Here is a 27,019-nt window from a genome sequence, read left to right on the forward strand (position 1 = left end):
CCGATTTATGTAATCTTTACAGCTCTGTTTCTTTACTGTTACGGCAAGAATTACATAATAATAATATTTGATTTTTTATTAAATTGCATAATTATTTTAATAAAGGAGTGCAAGCAATAGTAAAATTATTTATTTATTTATTTATATTGGATAATTTATTTAACAAAAGGGGAGGAGATTACTCATAGGATGCTTTCTGTGATGGCATTTTCATAAGTGGTCCTCTTATCAACAGGACACTGCAATTGCTGCAACTATTATAAGGGACACATGATTGGTAAAAATCTAGTAAAGGGTGCCGTAAATAAATGCTATTTTAATTTCATAACAAATAATAATAACCAAGGTAATTTTATATTTTATCACATAAAAACTAAGAATTTTATTAGGGGATATTATATTGCTTGTAAATGAAATCATAGTATAAGTAAAAATCGATCGAAGTTAATTAACCATGGTTCAAGCCAGGACAATCAGTTGAAACCCAATTGAAGCGGACTAGAGCCCATGATTAAAGCCCAAATATGATACCTCCCATGATAAACTTGTTAAAACCAACATACATAAGCAATACATGTGTATGTGATATGTGCATACATAAATATGTTCATGTTATAAATATAGATAAGAGTTATTATCCTGATATATCATATTTAATACATGTGGTTGGTCTTTATTATTCTGTGTTTTAGCTTGTTTTATGTTGTAATTTTTTTAAAAATCGTTAAAGTCATCATAACAAATATACATCTATACATGATCATTTTTATCAATGTGGGAAAAATATTATGTATTATAGGGATAGTTATAGATATAAATATGTATTATTATGTGAATTTTTATTTATGGAAAGAATGTCAACAAATTATTTAAAAATTTGAATAAATAAAGTGAACCAAGAAATATATATGCAGTGCATTGATATAATATATTCTGTAGTAAATTATTATCTTATTTAAAAATTTTCCTCTTCTAAACATGTATATGTATGTGTTTTATGTAACATAAGAATTGAGTATTTATAATTAATGGCATCTAATTTAACCAACAATTATTTAAAATAAAATTTCAAAGTAACGTATGTCATCTGGCTTTCATTTATTATTATTTAAAAAAAAGAGTTTTAAGGGAATAATGTGCTCTGTATGTAGCTAATAAGAATTAAACAACTAAGGGAGTGTTTGGTTGTCATAAGTGGATTGGGGGAGGAGTGGAATAGGAGTGAGATGAGGGGAAGTGGAGTAGGAGTGAGAATGAAGAATGTGTTTGGTTGATAAGGATTGGAAAGTGTAATTTATTGGGAATGGGAAAAGTAAAGAAGGTAAATATGATAAGATGACATTTATGCCCTTTATTCAAACGAATATTATGTAAATTGAAAAAAAATAAATTAATTGTTATAAATAAATATTTCAAATTTTTTTTTGTTAATATCATTAGAAATTAATTAACTATAATAAATAACTATATCAAATTGATAATTAATTATATTTTTTAAAAATAATCAATTATTAATTAATTAACTATAATAAATAATTAATTAATGAAGAAATATAATCAATTAATTATTATAAATAAATGTTTAACTATAATTATTAGTTATTATTATTTCATTTTAATTATTAATTATTATTAAATTATCAACTTAATTATTATATTTAATTAATAATTATTGTTAAAATTAATTAATTAATTATTATTTAATTATTAAATAAAAGGGTAAATTGGTCATTATCCCCAAGAAGTGATGGAGGAGTGGAGCAATCCCCCATTTTGGGGAGATTGCTCACTCCCCACTCACTCCTCATCCACTCCCCTCTCACTCCCACTCATGATCATCCAAACAAAGGTTTGGATTCACTCCCCTCCCACTCCCACTCCAATTTTGTGAACCAAATACTCCCTAAATACATAATACTAACTCCATTTTCGATTTATATATCCACTTTAATTGTTTTATATTTATTAAAAAATTAATTAAAATTAATTGACAGTTTTAAATTTATAAAAAATTATGCAAACTTTTCAATACTCCTTCTATTCATTTTAGTTGTCATGTTTTAGGACATCTCTCTATTCCTTTTTACGTGTCACATTATAAATTTTGTGCAACATTAAATAATTTTTTCCAAATTTACTATTTTAATTTAATATATTTGTACAATTTTAAATAAATCACAATCAATTAACTATTAAATTATATACTCCACTAACGAGTTTTAAATAGAGGGTAGTTTTGAGAAAATAATGATTTTTTTATAAAAATATAGGTAGCTAACTAATTTTAACCAATTTTTTTAATCAGTGTGGATTACCTAAACGTAACAACTAAAAAGAACCGAAGGAGTACTATTATTTAAAAGCTCATCAAAATTTATTTCACTACATTTTAATTATACTTTTTCTTCTTCTCTCAAAAATGTTGTTTTACATTTTTAAAAAAATATTGTAAAATATAAAAATATATAAAAAAATAGATGCTAATTTTTTTAAAAAAAAATTATTTAACCCTTATAAAATTTTAAAAATATTTTAAAAACCCCACCGGAGTGTATGAGATAACAATGAAAACACTTGACCATCAATGGCATTAAAATGTCAGAGATTTCACAGGCTCCAAAGCTTTATCTACTTTGAAATATGTATGCATTCATACTCGCTAGCATTGTCCCACTTGCTAACATTGGAAACAAAGCTCATTAAATTGATTTCCGTTTCCAGCTATCTCACATATAATAATTAATGTTGGTGATCTCATAAAAAAATAAAATATATATTTTTTTAAAAAAACTATTAAATTGTATGAATATTATTACTCCGTTATTAGTAATTTTATACTCACTTGGATATTATGTTTGTGTGAAAATTTGTACCTTTTCTAATTTCCTTAATTTTTTATTATTTATTTTCAATTCAAAATCCCAAAATATAAAGAGAGGTAAATTTTTTCCAGTGAGTACCTAACTTTTCCACATCCTGGAAAAACTTTTGATGATACCCTGGGTCCACATCACCATGGTTATAGTATTATGGAGAGAAAAAAGAAAAAGGATGATGGGAGAAAAGATAATGTGTAGTCTTACGTGGAACAAAAAAAGCCACATTGATTAAGTGGTTGAGTTGGCGAATCGGTGACGTGAGCCTAGGACATCCACGCAAGATTTCTGACGTCCATATCACCAAAAATTCACCGAAAATCCCTAATTACCCAGCTGGAGAAATAAAATTAAAATTCAGTGTTTATTTTGATATAAATTAAAAGTTAGTGCTCAAACTGATATAAAAAAGCTTAGATACTCGCTGGAAAAATTTACATGACTTTTTATAACAATTTTAATAACTTAGCATTAATTACTATTATCAGATTGTGTTTATTTATTTTGATTAATACAAAACCATCTAAAATAATGTTGTTGAGTTAATTTTTTATTTTTTAAATCGCTTATAATAAAAATATCATATTTAAAAAACAATATAATGAAAATAATACATAAGCCATGGCGGAAATAGCCGATCAGTAATAGTAACATTAAGGAATTAAGGGATTGATTTGCTCCTAACGTATGGTTGAGGTGTAACAATAAAAACCATATGCGTTTTGAATAAATTGATCATATTATTAAAATAGTAATAATATATAAATAAATAATAATTAAAAAAAAAAATTGGTATTGCATTACTTTTCCACAATATTTGTAGAATTTTCATTGTGGTGTTTGAAGCTAAATATAGTGATACAAAAAATTTGTGGTTGTAACAACATATTTGAAAATTGAAATCTAATTTTTGTGTCAGTAGAAAGGGTAAAAATTTTGAGAGGTCACCAAACTATACATATATTTCATTTTTGATATCAAACTTCAATTTATACATTTTTGATTATCTTACTTCGATTTAATTTGAATGAGATAATGCCTGAGAGATTCCGATGACAAATGTCAGATGTGGACACATAATAAGTCGCGCGAATAGCATTTGGTACGTCATATTTTGATATGTACTAGTTTTATTACCCCCAATGGTCATATCATTCATCTAAGTGATATTAAATTTTATACAAACATAACTTTCAGGGTGGCGTGGTTGGTCTATATCAATATATGTATATATTTAAATGCATTCAAATATCCATATCAAATATATTTTTTTATCAAAATCCGATATTTTCTTTTAAATCTAATTGAAATATAATGACAAAAATATACCAATTGAAGATGAGTGTTCAAATTAAAATATAATATTAGTTTAATCACCACTAAAGATTTTTACCTCACCCGTCAACACAGTGAGGCAACACGAGTGGGATGTCATTTTCCAAGTGGTACATGACATACATGATTTATCGAAATAAAAATTAAATAATAATAATAATAATAATAAAAATAATAATAATAATTTTTTTGAAAAAAATAAATTTCATATCCCAAGAAGGCGTCTCTTGTCTTTTCATATTAATAATATTAGCAAGTATGAATGAATAGTCAATTAAATAAAGAAAGTGAAATAAAAAGGATGGAAAAGAGGTCCATCTCATTGTCATTGTCACCGGCCCGAATCCCAAACAATAAAAAGCCCAGACCAGACCACCTACACTACACACCATTCAATACTTACTTACTACTTAGACTTTCAGTCCCATAAATCTCTTTCTAGATTTTACTATATTAAATAATTTTTATGTGTTTTTGAAAATAATAATATTAAAATAACATTCTCTTTAAAGTAAGTAGTATCATTATACCTCTTTCAATGTACTCAGCCTTTGGGGATTTTTTGTAGTTTTTTTATTACATTATGTTACCCAAACTTTCATCTTTCTTTTTTGTTTTTTAATTTTTTAATTGAAGAGAGATGTATAAATCATAGTGGGATACTAATTGTTAGATCTGGAGATAATTATGTGTTAATTTTTACTTAATCTATTGTTTTTTGATTGACACTAAATTTTTTATAAATAGTATTTGAACTTCAAATCAAATCCTAAAACTTACGTAAAGTAATAGCACATTTGTATTGAACTACTAATTCTATTCACGTATTTATCATTAATTATTTTTTAAATAAAAGGTGTTTGTCACCTATTTAATAAAAAAATTATTTGTAAAATTCACACCCTCAATTTTTGAATTGCTAAAACTTTACTGATAAATTTAAATTATAATTAATTTTTAATAGAAACTTATGTTATGCTCTAAATCAATTATATCCAATTTTATCTCATAATTTATAAAACCATTGGATATATTTATTTTCGGTATCCAATGTGAAAAGCTCTATATAGGATCACCATGGATAGTTCCAAAAAAAAAAATCAATTTTATTGAATGATTACTTATTCACTTATAAATTAAAATTGGAATACTCTTGTTCATTTAAAATTAAAAATTATCTAAAATTTTTTGTGCGTTAGTAAAAATTTAATTTATTTTATGTATGATGTTGTCTTGTCTTGGTATGATAATATTCTTCAATCGGATTTCGGTCTTAATTCCATTATCATTTAGTAGATTTTTTTTTATTTCATAATATTTTTTGAAACTTGAAGTTCCTGGCAAAAATTATGTAAATAATTTTTTTAAAATATTGACATGGTTAAATTTTCAATATATTTTATTAAAATTAATATTAGATTTAACTCATAAATAAATAAATTGAATAGGACATTAATGGTTTGATTATCAAAGGGCCATTATTATTTATGGTTTTGAGAGACTACTTATCACTGTTTTTTTTAATTATGTTATAATTCATTTTGTTAGAATGTAAGGCAATCAAGTTGTTCCTTTAGCTACGACAATTGGAAGTAGTATATTGTCAAATTTGAATGCGTTTTAAACCACCCAATTTTTTAATTAGAGATGCGATTTTTTTTTATTTGCTCCAATGAAAATTTTTTTAAATAAAAATAAACATGAAATATTTAGCAGCCACATGTGTTAATGTAAAATTACAATTTTAATCTAATAAATATTCTGAGTGGAGTGTCATTTTAATAACCATTTAATTTATATTTCTTTTTTAAAATAGCTTATAATATATATATATATATAATAAACAATGGTAAATAGAAAAATATTTATTGATTTATTTATTTTATGGTATGTATATATTTTCGAGAAAAGTATTAAAAAAAATCTTTGTAATTTATGAGATTTACAAAATAAAAAATGTGGGTTTTTTTTTCGATTCTATGATGTGTTATAAAAAATTTGTTATTTTTGATAGGAGTAAAATCATCCATTTATATAAAAAATCATCATGTGACATACGAAATTTAATTTTTAAACATGATTTTGTTTGATTTTTGGAATTTAAGTTTTTAATTTAGTAAAATTTTGAAAATATTTAATAAACTTTAAAAATATATATTATTTTATATTATATAAATTAGTTTTTAAATAAAATGACTATTTTGCAAATTTGAAGTAACACTATTAATGACTTAGTAATAATTTTTTCTATTTTTGTAAATATGACAAAACACACATTATAGAATTGAAAAAGAAAACCATATTTTTTATTTTACAAATCTTAAAAACCAATTCTTTTATTTTTTTCTTATATTTTTCCCAAAAAATAAAAAATAAAAAGTTATTTATCAAGTTAGAAAAAAAATCATAGGATAAAGAAGCGTGTGGTGAGATAATGATGATGCGCGATCGATGAAGTCTCAATCAATGGGCACCGAACCCAACCAACTTAATGTCAGGTCCGTACTTGAACCAATGAAAAAAGCTGACCCTGTCTTGTTCATCCTTTTTTTTTCTCTTTTATTTTGAAATAAATTTTAAAATTTAACATTAAAAAATATCAAAATAGTCCATCCATTTTTCATTTTCCGCCATTTTAATCTCTCTAATATAAAATACGCCTTTTGATCCTTATATCTGCACATTTATTCTTTAGTAGTAAAATCCACTTTTTTGGTACTCGTATTTACACATTTTTATCTTTTTTGGTCTCTCTAATTCATTAATGGGAATGATTAAAAAGGCAGATCCGTCAATTAGAGGACTAAAAAAATAAAAATGTAAAAATATAAGAACCAAAAAAACGAATTTTATATTAGAGAGAATAAAAGAGCGGAAAATACAAAATAGAAAGAACATTTTAATATTTTGACAAAAGAAAAAATGGTATTTTTAATTTATTTAATTTAAATTTAACTATTTTATAATAATTAAAATTTCCATCAATTTTATCAAATTCAGTAGGATGTGACATCCGACGTGGCATGGGTGCCATACAATTATAGTAGATTAATAACGTAATAATTTTAGATTTGATGTGTTTTTTAATATAAATAAACTAATTCTTCAACTAAACATGTTGTCCACGAATAAGTTTTATTATTTTGGGATGATTTGGATAAAATTTGATATTATTAATATTCTTAACCAAAAAAAAATCATTCTAATTTATATATATAAAATAACATTTCAATTTCCTCAAATTAGTCTATGCAATAAGCACAATAATTTAAAGAGTTGTAGTTTTGTCTAGCAATATATATATAATTTATACATGTTCAATTATTACACGTACGCAAAATTTATCAATTAATTAATAAATAATAAATTTTGGTGAGAAATATTATAAGGCTGATTTCAGAAACCAATTTTAATCAGCAATAATGAGTTAGATGTTGAATTATACAACTATAATGTCAAAAACATGAAAGAGAATTTTTTACCTGGATAACAAGTGGAATGGGCCAAATTGAACTCATCCAATTAATACAAACTCAAATAATAATTGTTGGATCAAATATAGTGTTCATACCATCTTCTTTATGCAAAAATAAGAATAAAAAAAAAGCTAAAACTATGTTTGATTATGTATAGATGTTGAAATTTTCAATTTGTCCATCTTTGAATAAATAAAAAAATTTGTGAAGAAACAAACATGATAATGTATCAATTTTGGTGACTTATCTATTATAAAGAAATTTACTAACCACACCAAACATCACATGGGGTGAAAATCCTACCATGAATACATCAAGATAATTTTTAATAATCTAATTAAGTCAATAAATTTTCTTACTCTATAATTTTAGAGTAAAAAATATAACACATTTAACACGAGAACAAATTAAAAAATCAACATAAACAGTGATTGATGCTGAAATAATGTATAAACAATATTATATACTATCTATCTATAGTGCTACTACAGTAATACAACAGCTTCTGCTGTTCTTATTTTTACTATAGTGTTTTTACAAATCTTTTATTATTTCCATTATATATTACCATCTAGTGTGTTTATTTTTCCCCGCTTGCATGCTTGCAATAGGGATTGAAAGACAAGGAAAAACAAAGTTTAACTTTGAGCAATAGGTTGTACAGACACAAACCAAACACACCCAACAGAAGTCAACGAAACCTAGAGTACAAACGCATTCATTACATTTTACAACCAAACAAAACACACCATAATTTTATCTTCTCTTTATAAAATAACATAAAAAAGTAAATTTCTACTGTAATAGCAAGTAAATTAACAAAGGCATGCCATTAAGAGTACATTCAAACCTAATCCAAACAAGTGAATCCTTTTTATGTTTTAAATATCATTAAATAAAAGGAAAGAGAGAAAAAGGAGCCAAAGATAGAGACACACAAAGAAAGAAAGAGATATATATATATATATATAAATGAGTTCAAATTTGAAGTGCAAGAGTGGGATAGATAAACGAGAAGAGTGTAAAAAGGAGCGGAGCGGGCCCTGGTTAGCTTCTTGAATCAGCGGCAGCAGCAGCGCACGCAGCGCTCGTGTTCACACCACCGCCATTTCTCATTCTTATGCCGCTCGAGCCTCATCTTGCTTTCAATTTCATCCCACCTCATCTTGCTTTTATTCTTCTTTTATTTTTTTACTAATCAATTTTATCCACTTTTTAATCTTTTCTTTATATAAATATATATAAATAACCATATTATATAGAGGTTTCATGATTTTGTATTAAATGTCGGATTTTAATCCAATGGTTGTATTCTGTATTATTGTGTTTATAAATAGCAATACATTAAAAAGTGGAATGGGACAATGTTGATTAGAACCGTTGAAATAATTTGAACACTGTATTTCAACAAATCTTACCTGTTCAATACTATTTTTACTAGATTAACAGGAATTATAAAAAATAAAATTTAAAATGAATGAACACAACTAAACCTAATTGGCACTCCTTGCACCTCCATAATTGTTAGTGTTCAATTACAGATGTGGTATGAAAATCCATATGTGATGTATTATATATATAATATTTGAGAGAACAAAAAGGCCATTTATTTTATAAGATGATAATTTATGAAAATATGTATAAATCATTAAACATAAATTCACTGAATCGTGTTGGTACTAATATATCTTGTTTATGGACTCTTTAAATGAGTTTTTTTTTTTTTTTGGAAAAATGTTGAATAAAAGGCAAAAAAAATGTTGTACATTGAACAAAATTTATATCATTCAGATAAACCAAATTCTGAATAGTCCTTTGTAATTAATTAATTAATTAATCAATTAAAAAAAACATATAACTTGCTCATGGTGGCCACCACTTGTCAGTTAACACAGATAAAAACTACCTCAAAAGATCCATCAGTAAATCTGAATTTCACCCAACCAAATAACCTTCATTATCACTGTTTCTTAACAAGTATAGTAACTAAAGAAACAAAACAAAGAATGAGAACAATGTTTAAAACCAATCACCACCACTAACATAACCAAAACAAACACTTTCTCACCACCTTCCCTTCAATCCCTCCTTTCACCATTCCCCCATAACATATATATTTTATTAAAAAAAAAAACAATTTCTTTCCCTTTATTTATATATTATTATTATTATTATTATTATTAAAAAAAAAAAGAAAGAGAAAACACAAACTAATAAAACCCCTAATAAACACACAAGAGCTCCTCAATCTCAAAGTTCAAAACCCCAACACCTCCCACCTTCCCTTCATCTCTTTCAAAGCTTCAACAATGGAAGAAGACCAACAACCTCAAACCCTAACCCTAACTCCAACCCCATCTCCCAAACCAGTAAAACGAAACCTTGTAAGCTCTCTAATGGAAGCCGCCACTTCCACTCTCCTCCCTCGTTCCTCCTCCTTCAAAGAAGACTCTTATATCTCCTCCTCTCTCACCTCCTCTCAACTCAAATCCCTCCAAGACCTCAAACACCTCCTCTCCTCCTCCTCCTCCCCTTCCTCTTCTCCACTCTCCATCTTCAACATCCCTCTCCTTCCCTTCTCCGACCGCTCCGACGTCATCCTTCTTAAATTCCTCCGTGCCCGTGACTTCAACCCAACTCTCGCCCACTCCATGCTTCTCCGCTGCTCCTCCTGGCGTTCCTCCTTCAATGCCGACACTCTCGCCACCGCCTCCTCCGACGAGCTCGGCTTCAAAGACCTTGAATCTCTCGTCGCCTTCATGCATGGCCATGATCGCTCCGGCCACCCTGTTTGCTATAACGCTTATGGCCTCTTTAAAGACAAAGCTTATATATGACCGTGTCTTTGGTGACGCTGATAAGCTCTCACGTTTCCTCCGGTGGCGCGTCGCCGTCATGGAACGCGGCGTCCGGTTGCTGGACCTCCGTCCCGGCGGCATCAACTCCATCATTCAAGTCACTGATCTCAAAGACATGCCCAAGAGAGAGCTCCGTGTTGCTTCCAACCAAATCCTTTCTCTCTTCCAAGATAATTATCCTGAGATGGTTGCCAGAAAGGTTCTCTTTCTCTCTCTTTTTTTAAAAAAAAATAATATATATATATATATATATTTGTTTAACTTGATGTTTTTTGTTTGTTTGTTTAGATTTTTATCAATGTGCCATGGTATTTTAGTGTTTTGTACTCAATGATAAGTCCATTTTTGACTGAGAGAACCAAGAGCAAGTTTGTCATTGTAAGAGAAGGCTACGTAGCTGAGACACTCTACAAGTATGTATGATGTGATGTTATTGTTAATTAATTAGGTGGTTGGGATTTTAATTAGATGTTGATTAATTTTAATTGTAGGTTTATTAGGCCGGAGTTTGTGCCGGTTCAGTATGGTGGTTTGAGCAGGCCTGGGGACTTTCAGTCAGGTGCACCAAAACCGGCTTCGGAGTTCACTATCAAAGGTGGTGAGAAAGTTAACCTTGAGATTGATGGCATTGAGGTAATTACCATTTTATTTTTTTCTCTTAATTTGAAGATTTTTAATTAAATAGTTTTTTTTTTAAAAAGAAGAAAGTTTTTGTTGTATGTACCATGTAGAGTGGGGCAACGATATCGTGGGAAATAGTGGTGGGAGGATGGGATCTGGAGTATGGGGCGGAGTACGTGCCACGGTCCGAAGGGAGTTACACGATAGCAGTGGAGAAGACACGTAGGATTCCTGCGAGTATGGAGGAACCGGTGCATAACGTGTTCAATTGTAAGGAGCCCGGGAAGCTGGTGCTGTCCATAGATAACACCGGATCTAGGAAGCGGAAGGTCGCGGCTTATCGTTACTATGTTCGTAAAGCTTAAGTTTAGTTTATAGTTTTAGTTTTTACTAGTGATCAGTTGTTATTGCTGGTTGGGTTTTATGTAACTTTAGCAATAAACACCTTGTTTTTGTTGGTAATATATATATATATATATCACTTAATATTGTATGATGAAATATGGTGAATGTTTTTAAAGAAGAGGGTAGTAGGGCCTGGTTGGGTTTGAAAAATGGAGGTGGTGGTCAAGGTCACGGGTTTGGAGTTTAGCGTGAGAGAGGGAGATGATGGCGTGTGAGCTTTACGCTTTCGCGTTTCCCGGTGAGTGAGTGGGTTGTGTCCAGTAGTTGTGTGAACAGTAGTAGTGTGATTAAAAAGTAGCGTAAATTGCGCTTGTTTCTTTGCTTGCTTTTGGTTGGAATTTGAATTTCAGTAGATATATATATATCAATTTCAAACATTTGGGGACTTTGTTGTATGAGTTTTGATGCTTCCTTTTTGGACTTGGGTTCCGTAGTAAATACTAAATATAAACAAAACATGACTCATTTTTAACCCATGGATTTATAATTTTTATTATTAGTTTATTATATAATATAAAAATATATTGATAATTATTTTAAAAATTAATTATTTTTTATTTTAAAAATTATTAAATTAAAACCAACATCTTGGTTCTGGCATAATTATTCTGTGGGATTATATCTCACTTACTTTTAATCATATATATTAGTTCATTTTACAGAATATGTTTACAGTTGGTTTTTTTTTTTTAATATAAATTGAAGTGGTGGTCTATATAAAAGATCTCATTCTCATTTATTCTTAACTTTTGAGGTTTTCATCTAGAAAATTTTCAAATAATTGCCAATTCTTTTCAATTTTATATGTTTGTTAAATAAATCAGATTTAGAATTTTTTTAAAAAAAATAGCTGATTTAAATAGTGCAAGAGGACTCGAATTTAATATATAACAACTGCAATTCGTATTGTCAGAACCCATGGTTAAAAACCCCTTTCCAGTGTGCTGTCATAGTTGCATATAAATAGGTAAATCTAGAGCAGGCATGAATTATTATTGCTTTTAACCTAAAATGAAATATTGCTTTTTGAAAAAAATTGTCCAATGCATGCATGAACTTCAATGATGACATTAAATCAAACTTTATGATGCATCAAACCACCAGAATTGTATATCTTAACCACTTTTGTAAGGTATTGTGAGAGAATTGAATAAGAGGATGAACAATAGGTACATATGAATTACATAGACCTTACAGCTCCTTAATTGCCTTCAATGCATTCATGTGCAGATATAAATATAATATAAAAAGATTTATCACTTACAGTGATAAATTTAGAACCCTAACCATGTGATGTTAAATCCTGAATAGTTCCTTTTGAGGTTTGAGTTAAAAAATTGAATTTATTTCACAGCTAAAAATATCCTAAGTGAATGCAGAGTTTCTAGTTGTAGGTGATCATGTGACACAGTAAAATCCGGAAAGAAACACAGTAATAGCAAGCTAAGGGTGAAGGCAAAGCCCAAAACTATGGATAAGGCTGGGTGTAATGAGTACTATTGAGACAAGAAGTGACACCCAAATGATTCTGAATTTGGAAAAAGCTTTTATGCCATTATGTTGTCCAAAGCTTAATTACAACTTATCCAGAAAAACAAACAAACAGATTGCATGTGCAGCAGCAGATAAAGAAATTAAAGTAATTAAAGTAATTAGATTGTCCACTATTTTTAAATTTTGATCAGTTCTTTTTTGCAGACATAAGAAACACTGCTTTTAAGATTAAAGCTAGGATCTTTAATGTATTCTATACTAACAATATCTGCAGCATTATAATTAAAAGTGTAAACTGGGAGCACTAAAAAATGGAGAACATAACCTGCTTCTTCTCACACAGAAATAGCACTTGGGTATAAACCAGAGGATGAGTTTTCTGCCTAATAATGAAAGAAAAAACAATGAAAAGACAATCACTACTAGCAAACACTTCGAACAAGTGATTACTTGGAAAATGCACAAACTAATCTCTGCCAAATTAAATAGCAGAAGTCAATACATACCTGTGCTTGCTTGCTCTCTCTGACTCTTTGAGATTTGCCCATTAATATGCAAAGAGGTCAACCATCTTGTAGACACTACAGGTTAAACATCAACAAAAGATATCCTTGTGTTTTTAACTATTCACCAAAAAACATCTAACATGCAAGTCGGATAGAAAGATTGATAGTCTCATCGGACGAGCAATCACAAGTTTTCAATAATTTCAATTGGGACATGCCATAGACAAGTAAACGCATAACGGGTACCCTGTACAGCCAGCCCATAGACATGTGTTTTCTATGTTATCTATGAAAATTCTGAAAGGCAACCAAGAGGGAAGATGTGCAAAGGAATCAACAAGGAACTATCGAATATGCAGAACACCAGAGTCTCTTAAAAAATGAATCAGGGCATGCTGTGTAATAAATGGCAACAACCTTTTTTTTCTTCCTCAATCTTGACCAAACTCCACCTAAAAAAACTAGGAACAAATATTGCAAAGCCCTTGAAAGAACAAAAATCAATTAAAGATTCAGAACTATGTATATCAAAAGAAATTGGATTCACAATTATAACAATAAAATTTCTAAACCTTTGTTAACTACAATTGAGCATACATTTATGGGAGTAACAATCCTAAAGCTTCCTTAACTACAATTGAGCAGAGCAAACAAAAGAATAATGAAGAGGAGCAAAACGAATCAACAGATAAAAATTGCAGGTGTATGAATTTGTAACTATGAACTCTATGATATTGCAAATTAATCTATTACCGATCACCACCACTGATGAACAAGCACCCCACTCTCCCTAAGCGACGAGAACAACTCCAAGCATTGCCCATATGTGTTCTTATACTTGGGTGATCTCTCCCCGGGGCAGCATCTCTGCCACCGATTATAATGGCACTCCAGAAACAACTCGTCAATCAAGCAAATAGCTCCAGTTTCAAACAATCTCGGCACCAGATCAAACTCTGTCCCCTCAATATCCATCTTCACAACAACAAAGTCCTTCTCCGAGACCGTACTCTTCAACCACTCGGCGAAATCAAACCCATGAATAGAATGCAAGTCATTTGATGCCAAACCATTGGCAGAGTCTCCAACCGAAGGTCTAATCCGCCCCATTCCACGCCCGAGGCTCTTCTTCTCGGCCTTCTGGTCTAGTTCATGATTGACCTCGAAGGTGAGTGTCTCATTCCTCACCCACGCAGCAAAGGGCAGCAAGCTCACACCTTTCTTCTTTGCATACTCTTCATGGAAAGCTCGGTCAGCTTCAATGGCATAAATCTCAAAAGTTCGGTTTTGTTTTGGGTACTGTTTCTTGAACCAGCTCCCAATGCTGGAGCCGTAGCTCCGAGCACCAATGTCGATGTATACATACCTTCTCTTGAAGTTAATGTCCACCATGGAAGGCAAGTACTTGACGTTTTTGATGTTCTTCTTGAGAGTAATCCATGGCTTCAATGGCTCCTCTTGGATCAGAGGCTCGGCGGAGGCAAGGATTCGGAGCTTATGATCAGGGACGACCGAGCATTCGTGCACGGAATCACCATTATCGATCTCAGAGCCTGGTTGTTTCTGGAGAATGATCTCGCGGAGCTTCATGGAAGAAAGGGGACCGTCAATCTCATGCGAGCGGACGAGGCGGCAGGAAGGGAAGAGATCAAGGAGAGAACGAAGGCTATAGGCGTCCCCGGCGGAGGCGGTGTGGATCACTATAAACCCTTCGGGTTTCAGCGTCCGAGAAATCTCAACAGCGAGATCCACAGGTCGGGGGGAAAGCTCGATGTGATTCGCAGAGAAAATGAAATCGAACGACGCGTTCTTGAATGGCTGGCTATAGAGGTTGCCGGAAACAACAAGCGGCGGGGAGCGAGTGCGAGAGATACCGACGGTGTTGGAGACGCCGATCTCCTTCAAAGCGAGGACCTCATGTCCGGAGGCGGAGCCGACGCAGAGGGCTTTGGATGCGGGTGAGATGAATCCCTCGGCAGCGAGGGTTTGGAACGAAGAGGAGTAAAAGTCGACGGCTTTGCGCCATTCCCGGCTGGTCCAGAGGTCACGCACGACGCCGCCGTCGGTGTGACGGACGTAAGCGGCGGAGCCGCCGGCAGAGACAGTGAGAGAATCAGAGGAAGAGAAGAAGCAGGACTCACCGGAGCAACCACCGCCGCCGCGGATGGTGACAACGTAGGCAAATGGAACAACGAAGGCGATCACTCCGAGAATGAGAAGCCGAGCGAGGAACCGCCGCGCCGGCTTCGCCGGAAGCTCCATCGCGAGAAAGAATCCGATGAAAACCCTAAAGAAACGATGGTTATCGAGAGCAAAAGCGGGCGGCGGTGTGGTTACCGCCGATAAGGAAGGTGGCTAATGGCAACGATGGTAAATTAGATGAGAGATGAAGGGCATAATCGTAAAACATAGTAGTGATTCAGCGAGCTTTTAACCGTTCATCGTTCGGCGAAAGGTGTCGTCTTCTTCGCTTCAAGCGGTGATCTTATATAGGCTATCAAGGGCTGTGGTTTTAGATTTGCCACCGAGGTTGTCGTAAATATCCGAAATGCCATTTTGGTTTTATGCATTTTTAATTAGTTTTAGATAAATTGGCTGTTTAATGAATCAATCACGGAATTATCTAAAAAATCATTTGTAATTATTTTCCTCTTTGTGGGTGATTTTTTTTTTAATTTGTCAAAATAAAACTATAGCTATGAATTAAAAATTGATTATTCAGTCAGTAGATTTTTATCTGGTGATATAAAATTTAGGTTATAGATTATTCAGTCAGTAGATTTTTATCTGGCGATATAAAATTTGGGTTTTAGATTTATATCTACAATCATAGATCTATTATTATTATTATTATTGCAAATGTTTGAGGATATAAGCTCTTTGATTTGGGGTGGGATTTTCATTAAAGCATAATTTAAATATATTTTAATAAATTGGATTAAAGGAATGGCGGGGGTGGTAATTAGTGGGAAATAGGTGAGGAGTTTTTGGGGAAATGAGTGCTTGGCATGGTGACAGTCAAAGCGCGTGTGAAGAGAGTTCTCGAGAGAGGGTGGCACGCGGGCGAAATGGAATTTGGCCGTTGATGATGCTGAAACGTAAGGGTCGTATTGGGGCCTACACGTATCCACCTCTTTAATACTTTAATTAGTGGCTTTTTTAAGCTAATAATTACCTCTTTTAAATATTAATTAAAAAGATTATGAATAATTATATCATATGTACATTTCATCCATTTTTGGATATTTTATGTGAGTAATAAAAGTTATACAATAAATTAATTAATTAAATTAAATTATATATATATATATGTGTGTGTGTGTGTGTGTGATTGGAGGAGTTTTATGAATTATGTAAACTTTGAATGTATAGGTTAAATCTTCGTAAAATTTTCCCAATATGCATGCACAAATAAGTTTTATATTTTTCTACGTCCCGATAACAAAGACATATCATGAGCTACTTTATAGTATTTATTTATTTATTTACTTATTGATAATTTTTTTTATTTTTTTAAAAGGATATGTTTTGTCACAAATTGGATTTTATATAACCTCTTTATTCTAACTCAGACAGAAATTGATTTGTAAAAAATCAATACAAAATTTTGGATTCATAATACCACTATGTGTTTTTTTTATATATTAAAAATATTTTTTTAAAAATAAATAAATATATAAATAATAATAAAGAAAAAAAAAAAAAAGTATAGTGATAAACTATTAATAATTATTTTAATAAAAATGAATTCATTATTCAAGTAACAAAATCAAGCTTGAACTAGAATACATTGAATCAAAATAGAAATGTGGTCCATAAATAAAATAAAAAGAATGTATAATGATATACTATGAATATTTATTTTTTTAAAAATGAATTCATTATTTAAGTAACAAAATCAAGCTTGAACTTGAATACATTGAATCATATTAGAAATGTGGTCCATTCCCATGATTTGGACTCAGGACATCTCACCTTCAACCATTTAGAGTTTCAGGTTATAAGACATGGGACCCATTCATGCACTTTGTATCCAATGGAATGATTGGGAGACAAGAGTGAGTAAGCTTTTTGTCATCATTAAATATTATTAGAATATTTTTCCTTTCTATTATCTTTTGATTAATATTAATTAATATCCAAGGAAGGAGATGTTTAATCAAATATCAATTAGAGAAAAGAGTCCATAGATTATTGATTGGGACCTTAATAAAAAAACATATGGAAACATTAGCATGTGAAACAAAAGCTGGCTGCCAACCTCTTTCATGCAACGTTCAAGGTACGTTCTTTTTTTTTCTTTTCTCTAATTATAAAAGGAAAAAGACTTGCCAACAAGAAAAAAGAAGGGGTTTTCGTTTGATTACAGCTCATTATCTGATCTTTATTTATTTTAAAGAACTTTGAGATGGAGTTACGGACATGTTACTTAAATTGGTTGGCCATTTTTGTCACATTGGTGCAAATAATGAGATTTTGAGGTGGTTGTGGTTGTGTTGATATATATATATATATATATATATATGTCTATATAACGGAATAAAATGAACTTTTATTTTTTGTTTTATACATATTTTGTGTGGGTGTGTGTTTGGAGTTTTAAAATGACAAAGTTTGAAACAAATATATTTTAAGCGAAATTTTCACATTTTTAGTCTTTAAATTCTAATATTTCCTAGATTGATTTTTTTTATATATATTTATATGCGTTAAAGTGCATTAAAAAAACAAACATGGCTACAAGATATTTATAAAAAATATAAAAGTATAATTTAATAGCCGAATGCATTAAAAAAAAGAGTTATATTTAAAAGCTGTTAATTTTAACCTTATTTAAATTAAGTACATGATGATATTAACAGAACAAAAGAATTCTATATTAATCTTGATAAGTATTTTGAATAATGATTTTCGTTAAGATTTAAAGTAAAATTAATTATTTGAAGGAAATGATTCTAATATATACTAAGATCTGTGTCTTCATTCTATTGTTCTTGTGAATATTCAACCAACCCGTCCATATAATAGAATGGCATTGATTGAAGTTCCACAATTATGGTTATATCACCATTATCCTTGATTATAGGACTGTGTTATGGCGAAAAGTACAAAATTTCACTTTCGTTGCTAATTATATAATTAACATGACTTAGATGTTATATTCTGATAATTTCTAGTTGAGTTTAAAGTTTATTTTAAATATCAACATGGGTGATCGAATATCTTTTTACATTATTTCAATTATATCATATATGCTAGAAAACAGTACAAACATTAATATGGAGCATGACAACCACAACAAAAACACAAATGATATAATAAACAAAAGAAATTAACATAAAAAACATCCATTAGGACTGAAGAAATCTAACCAAACAAGATATAAAACATACAAAATATCATATACTACCCTAGTCCGGGAAGGCAAAAATAAGAGGGATATCCCCTCTAGGTAGCTACCGTAGACTTTTCAAACGTAGTAAAAAAACAATATATATATATATATATATATACTACAAAATTACCATAACTATAAATATAAATATAAATATTACATTAAGCTAATCATTATATCATACAAAAATTTGGTCGAATAAATGTGTATAAATATATAAAATATGTAACCATTGATTTTGGCTTTTATATAAATTTTTTTTAATAAAAAAATATTCTATTATTTTTTCCACATAAAATTTCATATTCTTACCTTTCACTGTATTCATGGAGTCAAATTTTTATTTCATATCTTACATATTTGTTAAAATTTTTACTCAAAATTTTTAGAATTATCTTTTTTTAAGTTAGTATTTCATTTTTCATTTCAATTTAATTACTCACCACATAACCTTTCATATTTCTTTCCAAAAAACAATGCATTTTTAAATAATTTTTTTTAATAAAGAAATAAATAAATAATTTTTCGGTTGTCTTTCACCATGAGACCCGGTCCAACCAATAACAATAATGACTCATAAACGTTACCCTCCAAAACAAACTCCATTAAAAAGCCAAAAAAATTATAAATATTTTCTCGGACATAAACGCAAAAAAACCAGAAACAGCAATCGCGCTTCATCTCTAGTGATTCCCATCCCTCGCGCGCAAGCAAACCAACGATACAACCAACACCTCCTCCGATCCAAATGGCCTCGCTCCCCGATCCCAAGCCCCCTCCTTCCGGCGCCGCCGACCTCGAGAACCCCGTCGCCGACCCCGCGAACCATCATCTGCCGACCCCGCTGTGACTTCCGTTGTTCGCCGGTGGAGACGTGAGGATCTCACCGAGAAGGCTGGATTGATCCTTAGAGGCTTGGGAACCCTCTTCTCTGTCCTCGCTTTCGTCGTCATGGCTTCCAACAAGCATGGTGACTGGCAGGACTTCGATAAATACGAAGAGTATAGGTATTGCTTTGTTTTGTTCTCGCTTTTGTGATTGATTTTTTCTATTTGTTATTTCGTCGAACACCTGGTTTGCGTTTTGATTGTGTAGGTATTTGGTGGCTATCTCGGTGCTTGCGTTTCTCTATTCCGCTGCTCAGTTGGGGCGGCAAGTGCACCGGTTTAGTTCCGGCAAGGACTTGTTGTCGCCGAGAACTTCGGTGTTCGTGGATTTTGGTGGTGATCAGGTTTGTTATTGATTCAGTTTTGCATATTTCTTTCTTATGTTAATTTGTAGTGTGTTTGATTCATTGATATGTTTGTTCCTGTTACAGTAGTGAATTTTGCATTCTGTTCTGCAATTTTAGGAATCTAATATATATATATATATATATATATATATATATATATATATATATATATATATATATATATATATATATATTTTGGAGTGGAATTTAATTGAATTGTAGCTCTTGATTGTTATGGTTATCAACTGTGTATAGGATTTGTAGCTTTCTCTCATGTTGAAGTAGCTTGATTCGTTGATATGTTTGATCCTGGAAGAGAAGAGCAAATTGAAATTCAATTGAATTGTAGTTCTTGATTAATATAGTTATGAACTCATTTTGTTTTCCACTGTAATCCAATCTTCTGAATTTGCTGTTTTCTCTGATGTTAAAGCTACTTGATCATTGATTTTTGGACTCTGGGAGAGTAGTGAATTGTGTATGCATTCTGTTCTGCCATTTGAGGAATTCTATGTTTGCTGTAAAATTCAATTGATTTGTAGTTCTTGATTGTTATAATTATCAACTACTTTTGTGTTCCAGTATAATTCAATATTGGGAGTTTGCGTTAGTCTTGGGGAAGTTTTATCTATTATTTGCATTGTCAGATTATGCATGCTCTGATTTTTTAAGAATTTAAATTAGTTTCCAGTTGTTAGTTTTCTAGTTTTCATAGCAGAAGATTGTTAAAAAAAGAAAGTTTGTTCATTGGGAATTAGGGAATTCCAAAACTGAATTCTTGGGGGATCAGTGCTCCATTGTCTTTCTCATTTTTTGAATTTTTTAAACCACAGAATGCTTCAAAGTTAAGTTGCATTAGTACATTCAACTGGATTTGTTTTCCTTTATTTGTTGTGAACGGTGTGCTTTTTTTATCAAGGAAAAATAGACAACAAGAAAATTGGAATTCTCTTTCCCTTTTTGTTTTCTAATGAAGTGAAGGATTTTGCTCTAAAACAATCCTGTGTATGTGTCAATCTTTATTAAATTCTCATTCAGAGAGCTTGCCATTGTGTATTTTCGCTTCAGTAATAGCTTTGGGCTGTAGATCATCAAAACACTACACGTCTTTGCTTGAAATAAGCACAATAGATGCGTGACTTAAAATAGAAAGGTTGCCCCAAATTGAAACATATGAAGTGGCCGTGCCATACCAGCATGTAGTAGCATAACCTTTATTTATAAGTTGAAATATGTGTTTGCAGTCAGAAAAAGTAAATGGAAAAAAAAAAAAAATCAAATGAAGTTTTCATATGGGCAAAATAACAATATTAATGCGGCTTCCATTTGTATATTCCAATTAAAAGGACCCATATTGAGAATTTGAACTTGCAATTCATCAATGATATTGCATAGGCACACTAAATGCATGACTTAGAAAAGGTGAAACAGATTATAGAACATAGCAGTTACCAAATTGTAATATGAAGTAATTAGCATTATTTATATCGAAAAATGCTTATAGACTTTGTATATACTTTGCTGCATTGGTTCATCATTGTATACTAATCAACTGTGAATTTTTCAGATCATCGCTTACTTGCTAATCTCGGCAACATCAGCTGCAATACCGATGACAAACCGAATGCGACAAGGAGCTGATAACCTCTTCACAGATGCATCATCAGCTGCCATTAGCATGGCCTTCTTTGCATTCGTTGCACTTGCTCTATCAGCCATGCTATCTGGATATAAACTCTCTAAGCAAACTTACATATAAAGATATCATCCATTGTTTCTTCTTCTTCTTTGTGTTTGCATTTTTCCATTCCATATGTTGATTTGATTTTATTGTTATCAATTATTTTGTTGTGTTGTTGTATATCCATAGATTTGTCTATTACTTCATCTTGTTGTAAAACATTTATTAAATTAAATTTGTGCATTTTATATACTCTTAGCAAATTGTTGAATGCGACATGTCTGGCGCATTTTGTGAATTATGATTCACATGTTTGGGCTGAGAATAATACGAAGTTTTTTAAAAATAAAATTTAAAAAATAGGATGATAAAAGTGAATAAATTATGAATTTATTAAAATTAAGAAAAACAGAATAAGAAAATGAAAACTATGCAACAGAGATATTTTCAACTTGTGTTGTCAAGATATTTTTAAACATATTGACATAAAGCAATTGTTTGATTGTATACCTTATAATTGACGAACTTATTCAATTAAAAATTATAGTATTTTTTATTAGTTGTATATTAATACAGACAATCAGATGTATCAGCTAATTAGCAGAAGTATAAGATTAAAAAAAAAAATCAAAAAAGTTGTTATTCCTTTTTTTCTTAAAAAAAATTCTACTTAATTTTTGTTTAAATTATATTTTAACAAAAATTAATTGGCCACTTTCTAATGCTAGTTAGTTAGGTAAACTTCCCATCCCTAAATTCCACTGTTTTTAGAGAAAATTCTTTTAATTATATCTAAACTATAACTGTTAATTATTTGATATAAAATTTTTAAGCTCATCTTCCCTTGAAATTTTTTTTATGTTACGAATATTTAGGATCTTTTCTCTGGCCAAGTTTTTCAACACCTAAAACGTCACCTCTCTATTTAAAATATTCTTCCCCATTATTTATAGCTCATAAAATAAATAAAAATTTTAAAAAAATTCCAAAAATTCAAGCATTATCCATCCAGACACTTTATAGTCTACTTTTCTCTTAAAAAATATCTTTAAAAATAATTATAAATAATAATAATAATAATAATATTCCCTAACAGACACGCATGCCACAACCCATCAATCAATGCCATCATCTTGTGCCACGTCAACCAATCGGACGGATGACGACGGTGACGTGTCCTTCAGAAAACGACAACCAATACCATGTGCTATACCCTCGGTATTACCCCGATATTTTTCTCTTCTTTTTTACGAAAACCCCCTCCTTTTCCAACTTATTTACAACATTCTAACACTACTCCATCTCTTAAATTATAGATTTTATGGGGGCCTTTTCGCGACTTTTCTCGTTATATAAACAGTGAAACCCTATCTTCTTCTTCATCAGTGAAGCAGGGAAACAGTAAGAAGAGATCGAGAGATGGATGTGATCTCGGGGAGGATGGCGTCGACGCTGAATCCGAACGCGGAGCCGTTCGTGCCGGCGGTGTATAGATCGGTGGAGGACTTCTCCGATGATTGGTGGGCTCTTGTTCAATCCACGCCTTGGTTCCGTGACTACTGGCTCCGTGAGTGCTTCTATGAAGAGCTTATTTCCGATGCGGACCTTGATCTTCTTGGATTTGACGATCCTGAACTCTCCGACGTCGAGGCTGATTTGCTTTTCCACTCTTATCCTTCTCTTCAGCGTAAGGGGGGAAATTTCTAGGGTTTTGTGGGTTTTTTTTTTTGGGGGTGTTTTTCTGGTTGAATTGTTTGGAATTAAATTGATTGAAATGATGATTGGGATTGTAGAGGAGGAGGAGAAGAAGAGGATGGAGGTGATGGCGTGGGGGACGGACAAATGGAAGGGGATTAAAGGGCGGATGGAGGTTCCGAAGAACAACAACGAGAAGGCGGCGAAGATCGTGAATTTGAGGGTGAGTCCTCGGATGATCCAGCAACCACGGTGAACTGACAGAGATCTCTGTCACACTGTGAGTGGGTGAGTCTTGCGCCTTTTTGGTTTTTAATTTTTGTAAATTATGTTGTAAATTTTGCTGACTTTTGGAAGGAATAAATGAAACTCTTCCCACTTTTTATTTATGGATTAAAGGGTTTATTATTATTATTATTATTTTATTTCTTTGGAGTTTTTGAATGATTTTTTTGGTGTTTATAATGTGTTGTTAATGTTAATTTTAATTTAATCAATTCATTAATGTTGTATGGATGAGTTGTTCACTGGAATTATTTTGGGAAATGAGTTTTTTTTTAAAATGTTGTGGAAGGAAAATATTCAATAGATCAAGATAGTAATTTTTTTTAAAATAAAATAAATAAATTATATTTATATATATATATATATATATATTGAACGCGTAATAAAATCGAGTACGAAATGGACGGAACGTACGGAAATGAACGAAAAACATGGGTAAATTTTTTTAAGTAAGTTATTAAACTTTGGTTCATTTTTATTTTGATCATTTAACTTCAATTTGTATCAATTTGGTTACTCAATTTTAATTTTATTTCACTTTGTAGTAAATCAAGATATTTCAACCTCTAAATAAATGATGTGGTTGTTTTTTGATGACGTGAATATCTCTAATTGGTTGTTTTTTTGATGATGTGGACATCTTTAATAGACTTAATAATGTGTCAATAAGAGGACTAACTTAGATTTTTAGATAGTCATGTAATCAATTGGGGATTAAAATCTTTGATTTATTATCAGTTGAAATTAAATTAAAGTTGAGTGATTAAATTGATATAAATTGAAATTCAGTGATCAAAATGAAAATGAGTCAAAGTTTAGTGACTCACTAAAAAATTTACTCCCGAAAACACCGAGTGAAATTATACTCGTAGAAAAAACACAAACATAAACACAAAAATACCAAAAGATAAGGTGCTGAACACAATATTACTAATCTTTGTTGAGATTCCTAAAATGTTAAACACAATCATTATTCTTCGTTGAGATACATAGGAGTTATGCTGTCCTTGCTGCAATTTTTTGTGAATCCAACGAATTTCCTGCCATTTGTTCAGATAAATAATTTAAATGAATCTGATGAATTTCCTGGCATTTAGCACATTATCCATTAAATAGAATAGAAAAAATATGAAAAATAAAAAATGCGAAAGTGTGATGCAATTGAAAAGGTTATTATTTCTTTGTACCCAATAGTCTAATAAATTAGATGAATAAAACTGTTCTCAAGATCTGTCAATCTAAGTTTAATGTCTCCCTAGTTATAGACCAAATTTTCCTTACGAGACTACTGAGTGGAGGGTGTGCTCAGAATGTTAAGTAAAACAGTGAAATAAGTCTAAATTTTAGAAGCTAATTGACATTTAATTAGAATATAATCTACAAATTCCTTTGCTTCGTGGCATCATATGCTTGTAGTGGTCGAGATTTTGTTATAATCACACTTTGCAAGGTTTTTCTAAGATCATGATTTTATTGTTTCAGTAAATCAATTGAAAATTTTAATTTTAAATAAGACAGACTCTTTTCTAAGTTTGTTAAGAGACCATCTAAGGCCACTATCATTTTGGTAATTGTAGAAGAATTTAATTGAGAAGATCCTATTCTTGTTTTTATAATAAGATTTTAAGTTTGTACATTTAATTAACACTGAGATGGCTTGGTCATGAACTTCAAAAAAAGCGCAAGATGGACAATTAGTAATAAACAAAATTCATAACAGTAAGTGTTGGGAGGACTTAAGGCTTCACTTAAGACCCCTTTCGGAAGCACTAACACACCCGTAGATGTCCCAATAACCTGTCAAGGTTAGTCTCCAAAACACATGCAAAGATATGGCTATAATAGAGAAAGAAAGAAAAACACACACAAACCACGACACAGTAATTACATGGAGTTCGGCCCTCTTGCCTACGTCTCCACGGGAGTCGGGAATTAAAATCCACTATGAAGAATATCTCCGATGGCTTCAACAACTCTCAAGCTCGTTTCAAGAAAAAAATAATAAGAAAATCCTGACTTATATATATCTCATCCCCAACTCAATGAGAGATAATCTTATTAGCATATATTATATGTTAATATATCCTTATATACTAACATAATAATATATGCTAATATATCCTTATAAAACATAAGTCAACATGTGACTAACATGCACATGCCCACAAAGCCACTCATAATTATTTCTTATCATTGTTTCTCTTCACAGTAAAGAAGGGTGCATGCACCGATCAAAAGAGATTGAGCCAAATGTGTCACCGCGGGATGGAGCTTGTGGCAGATGTTTCCGAACGTCTCACTCCACGGCGGACTGTCGGCACCAAGTGGTGTGTCTGCTACTGCTCGGAGTAGGACATGTTGCTCGCTCGGTGTCCGGTTGAGGATCGGCGAAGCCCACGGCGAGGAAGGTTCACGTCAGCTCAAAAGTCGCTGAGTGGTAAAGGTGGGATCTTCGTAGTCGGAGAGGGTGGTCAGGAGGATGCCGGAGAAGGAGACGAAGTCCCAGGGAAGAGTGGAAGGGGAGATGCTTGACGGGAAGAAGGATAGACGAAAAATCAACCGGGCTTCGCTTTCTCTCGCGTTATCCCCAGAGAGTTATGAGTTGAGGGAGGAGTTGGCCAAGGTTGTTGTTCTCTCGGTGGTGGGTGGACATGTGAACGATGGGAGTGTGCTGCAGATCCTACCTTCGATCCTTAACTTCAAGATGGCAGGTCCGGCGGTCCCCTTGAACGAGAACTCTTTTCTCCTGCCGTTCGAGAACAGGGATGTCGTTCGGGAGGTGGTAAAGCTCAAGACATTCGATGCTATGACAAGGGACGATAAATGTAGGTTGAGCTTGGCACATTGGATCGCTGGAGTCAGCCTCCCTACGATGCCGACGGGAAGGGAAGTGGATCTCGATTGGAATCTCCCGCTCCACGGTGGTGCTGAGCATCATCGAACAGGTTATACGGTCGGCGGGCGATCTTATCGCTTTGTCTAAAGCGTCGGAGCCTCATAAGAAGTTTGTGAAGGCTCTGGTGAGGCGCCGACGGGAGGGAGTGGAGTTGCGGATGGAGCCTCGATTTCTCATTTCGGGCTTGAGAAGGTACCATGTTCTTCTCACGGAGGAGAGAGGGGTTCCGCGGAGTTACGTGACCGGGGAGATATGTGCTGTG

At 31.7% G+C, this 27,019-nt stretch overlaps 4 protein-coding genes across 4 annotated transcripts; 3 read left to right on the plus strand and 1 right to left on the minus strand.

Moving 5' to 3' along the window:
* Positions 1 to 9,904: 9,904 nt before the first annotated feature.
* On the plus strand, positions 9,905 to 11,630 carry LOC120273075 (patellin-6-like). The gene is given in 5 exon segments (XM_039279720.1): positions 9,905 to 10,515; positions 10,517 to 10,744; positions 10,834 to 10,958; positions 11,037 to 11,178; positions 11,277 to 11,630. Coding segments are annotated over 5 exon segments (1,269 nt in total). The 5' UTR covers positions 9,905 to 9,996; the 3' UTR covers positions 11,532 to 11,630.
* Positions 11,631 to 14,071: 2,441 nt separating this feature from the next.
* On the minus strand, positions 14,072 to 16,018 carry LOC120273734. The gene has a single exon (XM_039280438.1). It carries the CDS (start codon positions 15,831 to 15,833, stop codon positions 14,328 to 14,330), a length of 1,506 nt encoding a protein of 501 aa, XP_039136372.1. The 5' UTR covers positions 15,834 to 16,018; the 3' UTR covers positions 14,072 to 14,327.
* Positions 16,019 to 19,662: 3,644 nt separating this feature from the next.
* LOC120273261 (CASP-like protein 4B4) lies at positions 19,663 to 22,117 on the plus strand (the record flags this gene model as incomplete). Its single annotated transcript, XM_039279889.1, has 3 exons — positions 19,663 to 19,973; positions 20,062 to 20,197; positions 21,768 to 22,117. Coding segments are annotated over 3 exons (639 nt in total), but the record flags the coding sequence as incomplete, so codon positions are not given.
* Positions 22,118 to 23,251: 1,134 nt separating this feature from the next.
* LOC120273852 (protein EARLY RESPONSIVE TO DEHYDRATION 15-like) lies at positions 23,252 to 23,955 on the plus strand. Its single transcript, XM_039280587.1, has 2 exons — positions 23,252 to 23,568; positions 23,675 to 23,955. The coding sequence occupies exons 1-2, from the start codon at positions 23,301 to 23,303 to the stop codon at positions 23,830 to 23,832; spliced, it is 426 nt and encodes a 141-aa protein (XP_039136521.1). The 5' UTR covers positions 23,252 to 23,300; the 3' UTR covers positions 23,833 to 23,955.
* The last annotated feature ends 3,064 nt before the right edge of the window (positions 23,956 to 27,019 follow it).

This window comes from Dioscorea cayenensis, chromosome 12 (assembly GCF_009730915.1).
Source record: "Dioscorea cayenensis subsp. rotundata cultivar TDr96_F1 chromosome 12, TDr96_F1_v2_PseudoChromosome.rev07_lg8_w22 25.fasta, whole genome shotgun sequence".
Lineage (NCBI taxonomy): Eukaryota > Viridiplantae > Streptophyta > Magnoliopsida > Dioscoreales > Dioscoreaceae > Dioscorea > Dioscorea cayenensis.